The following is a 12643-nucleotide window of genomic DNA, read 5'->3' as shown; positions in this document are numbered from 1 at the left end:
TGTTTCTCACAGAGCCAGCTCTGTTTATTCATGTTCTCCTGTCGCCATTGCGGCTCCTGCAGACTCACTTCTCATCGACTCGCAGCCAAATATGGAGAAGCAGCAGCAGCAGCAGCAGCAGCAGCAGCAGCCTGCCTCCGCTCAGCGCGCACCAGTCCGCTCTGTGTCTGCACTCAAACCGTGCGGGCTAAAGCCATTCTAGTACCGACAGGAAATGTCGGTCTACAGCTATGACTATCAAAATGGTGGTTCATATTTCGACGGCAGCCACAACGCATCTTTTGTCCGCGGCGCGCCCGCCTTTGTCTGCTCCACTGCGGGGAAAATTTAAACAGACAGAAAGCTGCAAATACATCAACCGATCATTGGTCGTCTTTAACGTGATCGGGAAAAAAGCCGCACGATTCGCTGCTGCGCCTCTCCACAGAGCTCAGACCGCCCCTCATGGGCTCAGGCTGCCTTTAAATTTAATATGTGTGCAATTTGATCCCACGTCTAATTAACCTCACAGGTGATTACAGTTAATTAAAATGCACGCGGGGTGCGTGTAGCTGCGCAAATGTCTCCAAGTGGTGCGTTCTGGGTTTATTCAACAGAATGGAGCCACAGAGCGATCAGAAAAACGAGGAAAATCTCATTTGTATGCAATATTTTTCTGCAGATCTAAATAATTTCGTGGTAAATTCGTGTCAAATAACTCCGACCATCCCTGAAACAAAGTCACATTTTAGCTGTGAAAGCTGCAGCGACTTTTAAAATCACCACAAAATCCACAAACACCGCCGGTCAGAAGACATTATTTAACCACAAACAGTGAGACTGAACATCAACTGGAAGGTTTTTCTGGTGGATAGCCGAGGAGGGGATTCCAGAGTCGTTTCATTTCTCCAGTGAATTAACCGGTGCAGGCCCGTACAGCCTGGGGTTTCTTCTTTCTTTTAACAAATAGACAAACTAAAAAAAAAAAAAAGAGGAAGAAAACATGGAAGCAGAAATGTGAAGCGGCAGTAACGCATTTCCAGAGTTGTGTCCGGGCTTTGTTGAATTTTTAAATGAATGAATGAATTGTCATATCTCAGGGAGGATGTGCGGATGGCCTGGACGTTTAAGACGGAGAACATCAGGACCACTGATGCTGTTCTTGGCGAAATGGAAAATGTGGACCGAATGTTTTGTCTTTTTGTTTTTAACTTATTAATTCAAACGAATAGTTGAGGAATGCAGAAAATGACACGTGAGGCCCAGAAAACGACATGCAATCGAAAGTAGTGAGCTCCTGTTTGTTCCATGTTTGTGAGATTTCAGTTTGATCAATGTTCACATGTCAGAAAAGTCATAAACTCTCTTCAGTGTATTTCAGAAAATCCGCAATACCGGCACAATAATAATAATAATAATAATAATAATGATAATGATAATGATAATGATAATGATAATAATAATAATATAGGCTACATACCACAATAATTATCTTACTCAAGTAAATTTACATTATAAATAATACTGTAGGATCTTCACCTTAATATTTTATTTACACATAGAAATGTTTATTTTATATAATACTATAGGGGTTAATCACAATATTAGGGTAAATCTACATCATAAATTATACTGTAGGCTTTGATAATAATATTTAGACTTAAATTTACAGACACAGTCTAGTTTCATTCTCTACTGGAGAGCAGTTTGCCTCAAGGGCTATTACGATTTCTTTATGTGCTACATAAAAACTAATGACTTGACTAATATCAATATATTCCCTTTTTATGTCAGTTGTCTTCTTGTATAAACTTTATCTTAATTGTTGGTATGTTGCCTTTTTGGCATCCTGCTTTTAAACACCTGGGGGTTTTTTTGTTGTTGTTGTTTTGTTTTGTTTTGTTTTGTTTTTTTTATTAAGTTTTATAAGTAAAGTTTTTAGACTGAAAATAAAAGTGTTTTGGGTTTGTTTTCTTTGTTTGTTAGTTTTTTTGTTTGTTTGTCACATGCTCATACAGTGTGGGCAGTGAAATGCAAAGTGACTGTTCCACAAAGTTGCACAATAACATCAAGACATGATAAAACACAGCCTTCAAAACAGAAGGAAAAACCATCATAATGAGGAGTGATGAGACTGTGAACAAAAGTGCAGCATATGTTGCGCAAGAGTTGTGTGTGTGTGTGTGTCTGTCATGTGTATGCATAAGCAGACACATGACATATATATTATATATTACATACATATCTCCATTGTGCCTTTGTGTCATTGTTATTCAATCCTCCCCAGTGGCTTTATGTAACTGTTTGCTTATGCCTTGCACAAGACAGCAGGTTGCATTATTCACAGGTTGGAGTGAACACATGTGTACATGCTGATTGTAAGTGAAATAAAATCAAATGTGCAAACAAATGGGAATGGAAATCTCATATATGCTTGAGAGAATAATTAATATACAAAATTACATAATTCATCTTATGTGCTTGTCTCTGAAGGTTTATTCTTCCGTGTGTGGACTAACATAACACTAAACTTACATGAAAGCTCGATGGAAAGAAAAACATTTCTGTGTTTGTGTGTGTGTGTGTGTGTGTGTGTGTGTGTGTGTGTGTGTGTGTGTGTGTGTGTGTGTGAGCTTTCTGTTGCACAAAATGTGAGAAACTTTTCAGGGAAAGATTGAATTTTAATTGATTTAATTTCAGTGTATCGGTGCCATGATTGCTGAGAGGGAGCCTGGCAGCAGCTCAGTGTGGTTATCAGATGATGCAGCTTGTGTATGCGTGTCTTATCATTGCATGGACAGATACCGAATTCATCCGAGTGCGAGCGAATTGATTTTAAAGCGGAAATCAAGAGAAGCAACATTATAATCAATGCCAGTAAATGCATAAATGGGTTGTGTTGACAATCGCTAATAGCTGAGAAAAGCTGTTTTTCTTTTTAATTAAATTTAAAAACTCATGTTTTACCACTATTACAGGGGCACATTATATATATTCTTCCTGTAGGTTCATTGTTGTACCATTTGTTATGACTTCTATGAGTGTTTTTTTATTTTTTCCCACTGTATGGCAATTTAACATTAAGTGTGACACTTAAGGGGCCACAGTGCACAGCTGACTGCATGTTTAATTCAGCAAATCATCATTTAGCCAAATATGGCTGATACCCCGGTGAGAGGAGGGGAAGCAGACTAGATGTCAAACGATGCTGACAGCTTCATATTCAAATGCCCTCTCCAGCTAATTGGTAAGGAGCTCGGTAATGAGAAGTGACATGGATATCACAGGCAGCAGATGTTAAAACGCTTGTTCTGTTACTGCTGAAGTATCTGAGAGCCCTGACGTGCGGTGGAACTTAGTAAAAAAAAAAAACATCCTCTGTGCAATTCTAATGTAACATTACAGCGCAGCAGGTAGCAGGTCCTGTGAAAAAGCAGCATCAAATCAGTTTTGACACACTGCAGGGAGCCTGGTCAGGACTGCCAACCACTTTAATCCAACAGACGCCTCCTACTTCTGCTGCTTTTTGACCTGCTGCATCACTCACTCTGCTGGCACAGAGCTCAGAAGAGCAAACTGAATCACATTATAAAATTTAAAAAAAAAGCAAGCAATGTGCTCCAAAAACAGTTCTCTGTCACATAAATCTAATTATTATTCCATTTTCAATCCATAAATTGACATTTCACTGTCGGGCTGTTTTGTCCTCAGCGGTGACTGAATCTTGGTCACACATGAAACGTTATTCACTAATCTCATGTTATTCTGTGATATAACCAACAAGGAGGCTCAAAGTCAGCCGTCCAGTTGTCAAGAGGATTAGTGGTCTATAAGAACCAAATCCTATAGGACAAACCGGGAGATCAAAGTGGCTTCTTGCCTAAAAAAAGCTCGATTGTGTGACCAGTCGAATTCACCTTTTGCTGAACTGGATTTTTCCAACGACTCCAAAATAAAAATATACATTGTTATGCAAGTTGGGAGACGACCTGCATCCAGCTGTATTTAGCTGCACCCGACGCTTTAGTTGTTGTAGTTTTTTTTTTTTTCCAAGTCTGTGATCCAGTCAGTCAAATGTTATGAACTTTTATTGTGCTTAAGTGATTTAAATCAGCTCAAATCAGAGCTTGAATGTAACATGAATTGTAAATGTGAATTAGGTGCAACTCTGCATGTGTAAAGGAAGATGTAAAGAAAACCAAAAGTAACTACTTTTCTTTAGGTTTATACCAGGTTAAAGAGCTCCTCTGGTAAAAATCGAGTTTTTACTTTATTAATATTGTCCTTATGGTGATTTTTTTTATAGGCTAGAAGACACATCATGAGTGAAATAAGCATAGAAGAGCATCTTCGCATTGAAAATGCAGTGTACCAATGACAATTTCAAAAATATGGAATTGGACTGTCAGGGTTTCATATGTCACAAATCTGATGGACCAATCATAGGTGGCAGTGGCTCAGGTGGTAGAGTGGTTGTCCTCTGATGGCAAGGTTGGTGGTTCGATCCCCCGCTCCTCCACAGTTGAAGGGTCCTTGGCAAGACACTGAAGTTGCTCCCAATCGCAGGCAAGTGCATGATTGGAGTATGAATGTGTGTGAATGGGTGAATGATTAAACACTGTTTCAGTACCACTAAGGTAGAAAGGTGCTATATGAGTGCAGACTATTTATCATGTCAACTTGCAGGCTTTCGGTGTCATTATTCATTATTTTTCCATTCCTGAATTACTCTGATATTACGATTGTAGTGCATAGTAGTTTTACTGTGTCTGAGCGGAGTCATGGGTGAGCTGGTGTGCTCCAGGTGCAGCAAGCAGTAGAGGAGTTGTGTAGGTAGAGGAAGGGACTTTACTAAGTATTTTCAGCTAGAGAAAACACAAGAAGTCCTGTTCTTAATGTAAGAATTAGTGCTCTAGCATGCTACTGAAATAGAACCGTCTGTTGCCATTTGGAAGCAGAGTCAATAAAAGTTGTAGGTGAGCTGGTGTGCTCGAGCTGCAGCAAGTGAGAAAGCAGCGAAGATTTCTTAGATCTGCCCATTCTAAAAGAATCAGTGGAGTTACATCTGAGCTATTTTAATGCAGGATGGGATTACTGTGATGGAAAAAAAGACTTTTATTGTGTAAAGTTGATACAGAGAGGGGAATTTTTAGGAGTTTAATCAACAAATATAGATGGATTTTAATATCCTTCTTAGTTTAGTGTTTGCCTCGACAACAGGGTCAAGTTAACTTAAAATGCTCTGGTCCTTTTTTTAAGTTAAAGTAATACTTTTAGGGGTTAATAATACTCCATTAAATCCTGAATTCAAACACTGATTGAAATAACCTGAGCAACAAAACATACAGAATCCATCCACAGTAAAAGTGTTCATTATTATTGGATCATATCCCACAAACTGAACATCTTTTACATACAATTTTAATAAAAGTGCAGTACAAAGAATCATAAAATGAAAATACTTCACTTGAGCAATGTGCTTATACACTTTCCAGCCCTGCTTCAGTTTTTTTCCCCCAATTAATCCAACATCAAGCCCAAGTTTCAGTGCTTGAACCAGTGAAAAACGCCACGTAGAGGCGGTGCGTGCGTAATTTGGCACTTCAGAGCGCGCAACCTCTGTGCCAACGTCAACACACACACACACACACAAACATAGACTAGATACACACGGTGCTGGAAGCAGAGCGCTGTAGGAGGGAAGAGTCGCGCATCCGCATCACCGAGGAGGGCGGCGTGGTGGCATCGCCTGCAGGAATCCAGTTGTAAAGTCCACACGGGAGGCAAAAATGCGTTAAAGAGGGAAGATCCGTGAGGAGCTCGGTTAATAACCAAAGATTACCTTCCGGCACTGAGACACCTAAACACAACACGAGAGAAGAAAAAGCAAAAGAAACGCTTCGGACAAGTTGAGATTTCAAAAGGACTGGAGATGAATACCAACGATGCCAAGGAGTATCTCGCACGGCGGGAGATACCTCAACTATTTGAGGTGAGAGATGTTGCGCGCTTCGTGGGGAGGAGATCACCCGGGTACAGCGCGTGCAGATATGACACTATCTGTAGTCCTTTTTTTTCTTAAACACAGAGATTCATTTTCGAGGGTGTTGTGATGTGCATGATGCATGACAGAGTCACGGTAAAGATCCGTTCACTCTGGTGTTTGTCATCTAGTGGTTGATGGAGGTGCGACTGTCAAGCGCTGAGATGATTGAACAGTGGTTTAAACGAGAAAACAACACAGCTGATCCACAGTTTCATAAGCTGCTACCTTAGAGTGCGCTTTTTTTTTGATAGTGTGGGATCATAATTAAAGCAAACAGACAACCTCCCACATTTCTTATCTGTGGAGTACAGGATGTTTTCAGGTGACACTGCATTCTTTAATTAGCATGAAAAAGCATTTTAATGCATTTTGGTGACACTCAACTGAAGAATTATTAGTGATGAATTGATTGTAGACACAGAAACTCTGAGAGTGCATCTAAAATTAACTATTAAGGAAGTTTCTAGAAGGACATTATGTAATTATCAAAGTGATAGACTATCATAGAGGGTAAATAAATGCCATAAAGTGCAAATAAGTCATCATCACCTTATTTCTATACACACATGTCAGAGCTTACGGGAATGTAATAAGCAAATATCATGTTTATTTTCCTGTGGGGATAGTAAACTGGCTCATCCACTTAATTAGCGCAGCTAATGTATGCAAGCAATCACTGCTGTTTATTTACAGTCGCTTCAAATTACATCGAGCAGCGTAGTGGCACATCATCAGAAGAGTGAGTTTGGTCTAAGTGAATAAGCAGGTCTTGTTTCTGAGACTTTACGGTGTGTTTTCAGGCTGCAGGCGATGGGAGATGTTAGAAAAGAGGGTGGAGGTGCACCAGGAAGTCCAAGAGGATGGTCCTGTTTAGAAAAACTCCCAACAAATGTCACAGAAACACACACTTGACCCCCGTTTTTGCCTGAAGTCGCTCGTTTCTCCTCGATGTTAACAGCAGCTGCATTGAAGTGTTTCAATTTCATGAGCAAAATGAGAAGGTTCCCCTGGTGGAGCTCCAGCTCAGGCAACCAGCAGATCCTTACTTTAAAAACGTCCGTGCTGCTCATTGCCCGTCACGCTGTCACAGAACATCTAACAAAGATGCAGCGCCGCCGCCAGAGCAAACATCGCCTCATACACTCCTGTTGACCTGAGCACCTCATCACGTCCTCCATTGTTTTCTCTAGAGCCTGCTGACAGGTTTGATGTACTACCGGCCCGATGACCCCATCGAGTACTTGGAGGGCTGTCTGAAGAAAGTCAAGGAGCTCGGTGGACCGGAAAAGGTGCGGTGGGACACCTTTGTAGGGCAGGAGAAGAAGTCCCTTCCCCCCCTGAACGGAGGCCAGTCACGCAGGTCCCTCTTCAGAAACGGTGAGGATGGAGTAAAACACATTACAGCTGAGCTAATTAGTGGCTTCATTGATTTGTTGATCGACAGAAAGCAGAAAAAAAGGCACAAATTAGCTGAACTCAAATGAAGTTGTCTTGCTGGAGTTTGAATCTAAATGGTCACGAGAAGACAAATATATGGGCTACGACACTTTATCGCGTTCTAAATCCCATCTAATTCCACACTCTGGCACTGTGTTTATCCGATTTTATTTCTGGCTCATGTTCTTGGTGCAAAGAAATGGCTGCCAGCATAAATATTTTTGGCACTTACCCTCTTTATAAGGAAGCTGGCAGCAGCGCACATCTCTTTCTCACAGACTTCAGGACAGAACCGGCTCAGCGTTTGAACAGGAAAAGGGTGTTGGTGTTTGTCTTGAACCCTCAGGAGGCCCGTTGTAGATAAATTGTTCAAACTGTTGCGCTACTCTTTCGGGTAGGAGAACTGTTTGAGTGCACTGTGATTGGATGCTTTTCTGCTCTCACAGATTTTGGTCCTAAAAACAAAAAAGTTCCGGAGACAACAGAGCTCCTGCAAACACACTATGTCCGAAAAACTGGCCACAGATTTTCATGCAAAACCTGCAGTTCAAAAACAGAATCCTGCATTCAGATCACAGTTTCGCCTGCGCTGCCTTCACTGACCTGTTCACCGGTGAGCATGTCTGGTTAATTATTCATCTGAGCGGGGACACCAAAAAGCCCCAACATTCATCAGTTATTGATTCCAGCCGCTGCTCCCGGCATGTCTAACTGACACAGGAAGTGGTGTGGATGCAAAATTTAGTTAAAATTTGCAAAACAAAGTTTACTTAAGCTCTGGCAGACACAGCGATGACAAAAAAAATTTCCATTTGTGTTTGTTTGTGAGCATCGCAGACACATACTTCTTTGTCTGATGTCGCGTGAGGAGCATGGCAGCAGCTTACACAGTAACTGACCATGAAAATACAACAGATTAATGTGTGAGCCATGAAACCGCACTGATGTCACATGCAGAAAGATGACTGAACCTTCTGAACTCCGAACAGTTTCTGAGCGTTTTTCTGCTCCTGTCACATTCTTACTCACTGTGGGCTCATTTCTCATTGCAATATGAAGTCCTGCACGTCTATGGAAACAACACAGCCATGACTAGAAGTAGAGAGAACTTAACAATGTCTTTTGTGCAGTATGACAAACTTACGATGCCATAAATTACAATGAAAGAGTGAGTTTAATTTCTTTGATTATCTAGTTTAAAAAATTCAGTTCGGAAAAAAAAAAAATTGGAATCAACGTGTGCAACATTTTCCAAGAGCTCACACGTTGTCAAAACTGGAAAAATGGTTCCTCTACATACATATTTCCATTATTAAGTTGTTTCCAGTGGCGCAGTTGGTAGCACTGTTGCCTCACAGCACGAAGGTCGCCGGTTCGCGTCCCGGTGGGGCCACTGGAATCTTTCTGCATGGAGTTTGCATGTTCTCCCCGTGCAGCGTGGGTTCTCTCCGGGTTCTCCGGCTTCCTCCTACAGTCCAAAAACATGTTGAGGTTAATTGGTGATTCTAAATTGTCCGTAGGTGTGAATGTGAGTGTGCTTGGTTGTCTGTCTCTAAGTGTAGCCCTGTGATAGACTGGTGACCTGTCCAGGGTGTCCCCTGCCTTCACCCTAAGTCAGCTGGGATAGACTCCAGCCCCCCACGACCCTAGTGAGGATTAAGCGGTGTATAGATAATGGATGGATGGATGTTGTTTCCATACTTGCCTCCTATGTAATCAAAGCCTGCAGTTCAGAAAGAAAGTCCTTGAATTTTTGCCATGTGTTTCTGCAGCAGAGTCACGAATGGCATAGAAGTCTTTATCTTCGCAGAATCTAGTTACTACAAAAAACTTTTGACAATTTTTTATATGAGGCATATAGAATAAAGTAATTTTAATGAAATGCAACAATTTTAGACTTAATTTTTTATAAGGTTTCTTGATGAACCACACATCACAGAGGAGGAGCTTGAGGACGGGCAGGAACGCTGAAAATCCAGTGATTTCAGTTTGTACAGTTCCTGGCTCTGCTAAATGGTGTAATTTTGGCAAATTTTTAAAACGTGTCTCGTAAACTTACTGGTGGGTTTGGAGGTTCAAAGGGTTAAGAAGGTTTTCGGACGGACTCCTGCTTTCAGGACTTCAGCCTTTTCTTCCTCTTCTAATAATATAGTGCTTTTTTCATGATAATCAGTTTTGATTTCTGAATTCTCAAATATGTCACGTTTTAAAAAATACAGGGAAGAAATCCTGTCCTTGATTCCTAAATTGATATAACTTTGGTCTGATTTATGTGTAAGTCTTTAGATTCAGTTGGGTGAGGATGCATTATTAGTCATTTTCAACCTTCTGTTAGTTTTGCTCAATTGTTTTAATCTCAACAAGAACCATTTGTGTGTTTTGCTAAACTGCCTCCGTTCTCTTCATATCCAGCAAGTACATGTCGAGTAAAGTGATAATACTGACTATGCAGATGAATTATAGCAGCTTTCATTTCCCTTGGAATAGTTCAGAGTGATGAGTTCTATCTTCAGTCACTGTTATTGTGGTTAAAGCTGTATAATCAATGCTTTTATCACCAGAGGCAGCAGGATAATTAGCAAAATGAATGAAGCTACTCTGAATTCATCACTCAAACAACTTCACCTCTAATTTGCTGTTTTGTTGTTTAAACAGACGTGGCTTTGTTTTTGTTTTTTTTGTCCTGAAATGGGATCTTCAGTTGGAAATAGCATGACAGCGACCCATGAAGTGGTTGACAGAGCAGAATTTAGCAGAAAAAAACTGAGAGCATTAATAATTTTACTATATTTCAAGGAAAATTCAATCGTGAACTTCAGCTTTTAGCAACAAAATGTTATTCATGAATTAAACAAATGCTGACGTGTTCTGCTCAGTCATAACTTCTACATGTGTGTGTTTTTGCGTGTTTGTGCGACAGTTTTGCCCGACAGCCCCAACTTTCCCTACAGACGGTACGACCGCCTGCCTCCCATCAGCCAGTTCTCCATCGAGAGCGACTCAGACCTGTCGGAGACGGCGGAGCTCATAGAGGAGTACGAGGTGTTCGACCCGTCCAGGCCACGACCCAAAGTCATCCTCGTCATCGGTAAAGGACCAGCATAGCACACACAAACACAAACAGTTGAATACACTCACTGGCCACTTCATTAGATGTACTTTACTAGTTTTATACTTTGCTACCAGGTTGGACCTCGTTTTTCCTTAAGCACTGCCAAAGTTCTTCCTGGCATTGATTCATCAACGTACTGGAAACATTCCTCAGAGATTTTGGTTCATGTTGGAATGATGGCATTAGGGATCGACTGATATGGTGTCTATTTATTTATTTTTTTTGATGCCGATTATTGGAATTTAAGAAAGGCTGATGTTTGGAACCAATGTAGACGACATGCAGTGTTTTGACATCATGTAATAGCAGAGAACCTGTCATTCATCACTAGCGTCTTCATTAATAAGCGTAACTGAATATGTAAAATAAAAACAAGAGCGATGAAATCAGGAGGCTCTACTTTGTTTATGTGGGATCGACTGAGATTGATCAGTTTGTCTCCTACAATTAGTCGACTGCTCCCCTCTGCTTATTAATCTTTCACTGTTCTATCGCTTTTATTGCCCACTAAGGTCCATATCTCAAAGCAATATTAATTATCCAGACTGCTTCAAGGTAATCTGTGGCTGATAATTTAGCAAAGCTAATTTCCTGGTTCGTGGTAACGGCTTGTGTTTCATGTTCAGTTTTTGTATTCTCTGTTTGAGAGACATTTCTGAGATCACAGAGTGATGACAGACAGAGAGAGGTGGATTCATCAGACCTGAAGTAGCTCACTTATCAATCTTAATCGGCGTATCTCTAGATAGCATCATGCAGTTGCTGCAGATTTGTAAATCCACGATGCGAATCTCCCGTTCCACCACATCCCAAACCTGCTCTAATGGATTGAGGTCTGGTGACTGTGGAGGCCACTGGACCAACGTGAACTCACTGTCATGTTCAAGAAACCAGTTTGAGTTGATTTGAGGTGTGTGACATGGCAGGTGATCCTGCTGGAGGTAGCATTACAAGATGGCACACTGTGTTCATGGAGGGATGGATATGGTCAGCATCAATACTCAGGTAGGCTGAGGTGTTTAAAGGATGCTCAGTTGGTACGAAGGGGCCAAAAGTGTGCCAAGAAAATATCTCCCACACCATAAAACTACAAGCATCAGCCTGAATACAAGGCAGGATGGATCCATGCTTTCATATTGTTTGTGCCGAATTCTGATGATCTGACTGTTGCAGCAGAAATCCAGACTGCAGCTCATTTGCTTCAAGGTTTGGCCTTTTTTACATTCAGAGATGGTCTTCTGCATTACTGGTTTATAACGAAGGGGTATTTGAGTTACTGCTGCCTTTCTATCATCTCAAACCAGTCTGGCCAGGCGACCTCTGACATCAGCTGCTGCTCACTGGATAGTTTCTCTTCTTCAGTCCCAAAATCCCAACAGAAATAGTTTAGACCGGCCTGTCTGGCACCAACATGCTGCCACATTCAAAATCACTGAAATGACCTTTTCTTCCTCATTCTGCTGCTCAGTTGACCTTCAGCAGGTCGTCTTGACCATAGCTGTGTCTGAAACCAGTTACTACACACTACACAGTGCACTATATAGTGTGTTCGCCAGTTTGTAGCGCAGTCCAAATATTAAGCTACAATTATTAAACCCTGTATGGTGCCGTTAAAGTATCCCACAATCCACCGTGAATATGAGTGTACAGCCAGTGGTCACTCACCAAACAATATGTACCATCATGCATCGCGTCGAAGGGGAATGGCAGCTGGACGAGAGAGACAATTAAGGATTTGTGGCACAGATTTCTGTCGGCTATTTTGTAGTGTCGAGATGTGTTTTCCTCAAAATACATCTGTTCTATATGTGCAGCTTGTTGAAAGGACAACAGGCACAAGACAACGGTGTGAAAATGTTAAAATAAAAATAAAAATAATAATAATATAGACAATGTATCACAAAACTTCTAAAGAAAAAAGTTATTTTCATTTATTTATTTTTGGAAAATGCACTTAGTATGACATGAATTTATCACAAACATGCCGGTTGGTTCACTGCCATAGCCGGCATCCATCGATAGGTTTTAATCGAGCAACTGCAGTGACGTAATTAACAGCATTGAGTGTC

At 41.0% G+C, this 12643-nt stretch overlaps 1 protein-coding gene across 1 annotated transcript in view; it reads left to right on the top strand.

Annotated features, from left to right (window-relative positions):
* Positions 1-5696: 5696 nt before the first annotated feature.
* Positions 5697-12643, top strand: part of LOC103370427 (adenylate kinase isoenzyme 5) — a gene marked incomplete at its 3' end in the record, with an annotated part of 50192 nt that continues 43245 nt past the window's right edge. The window contains exons 1-3 of the mRNA XM_008299482.1: positions 5697-5971; positions 7216-7402; positions 10383-10550. Coding sequence (XP_008297704.1) covers positions 5912-5971; positions 7216-7402; positions 10383-10550 — 415 coding nt within the window. The remainder of the gene's footprint in view (positions 5972-7215; positions 7403-10382; positions 10551-12643) is intronic.

Source organism: Stegastes partitus, unplaced genomic scaffold (assembly GCF_000690725.1).
Source record: "Stegastes partitus isolate 25-593 unplaced genomic scaffold, Stegastes_partitus-1.0.2 Scaffold1422, whole genome shotgun sequence".
NCBI lineage: Eukaryota > Metazoa > Chordata > Actinopteri > Pomacentridae > Stegastes > Stegastes partitus.
This window is presented reverse-complemented; position numbering and strand designations above follow the sequence as displayed.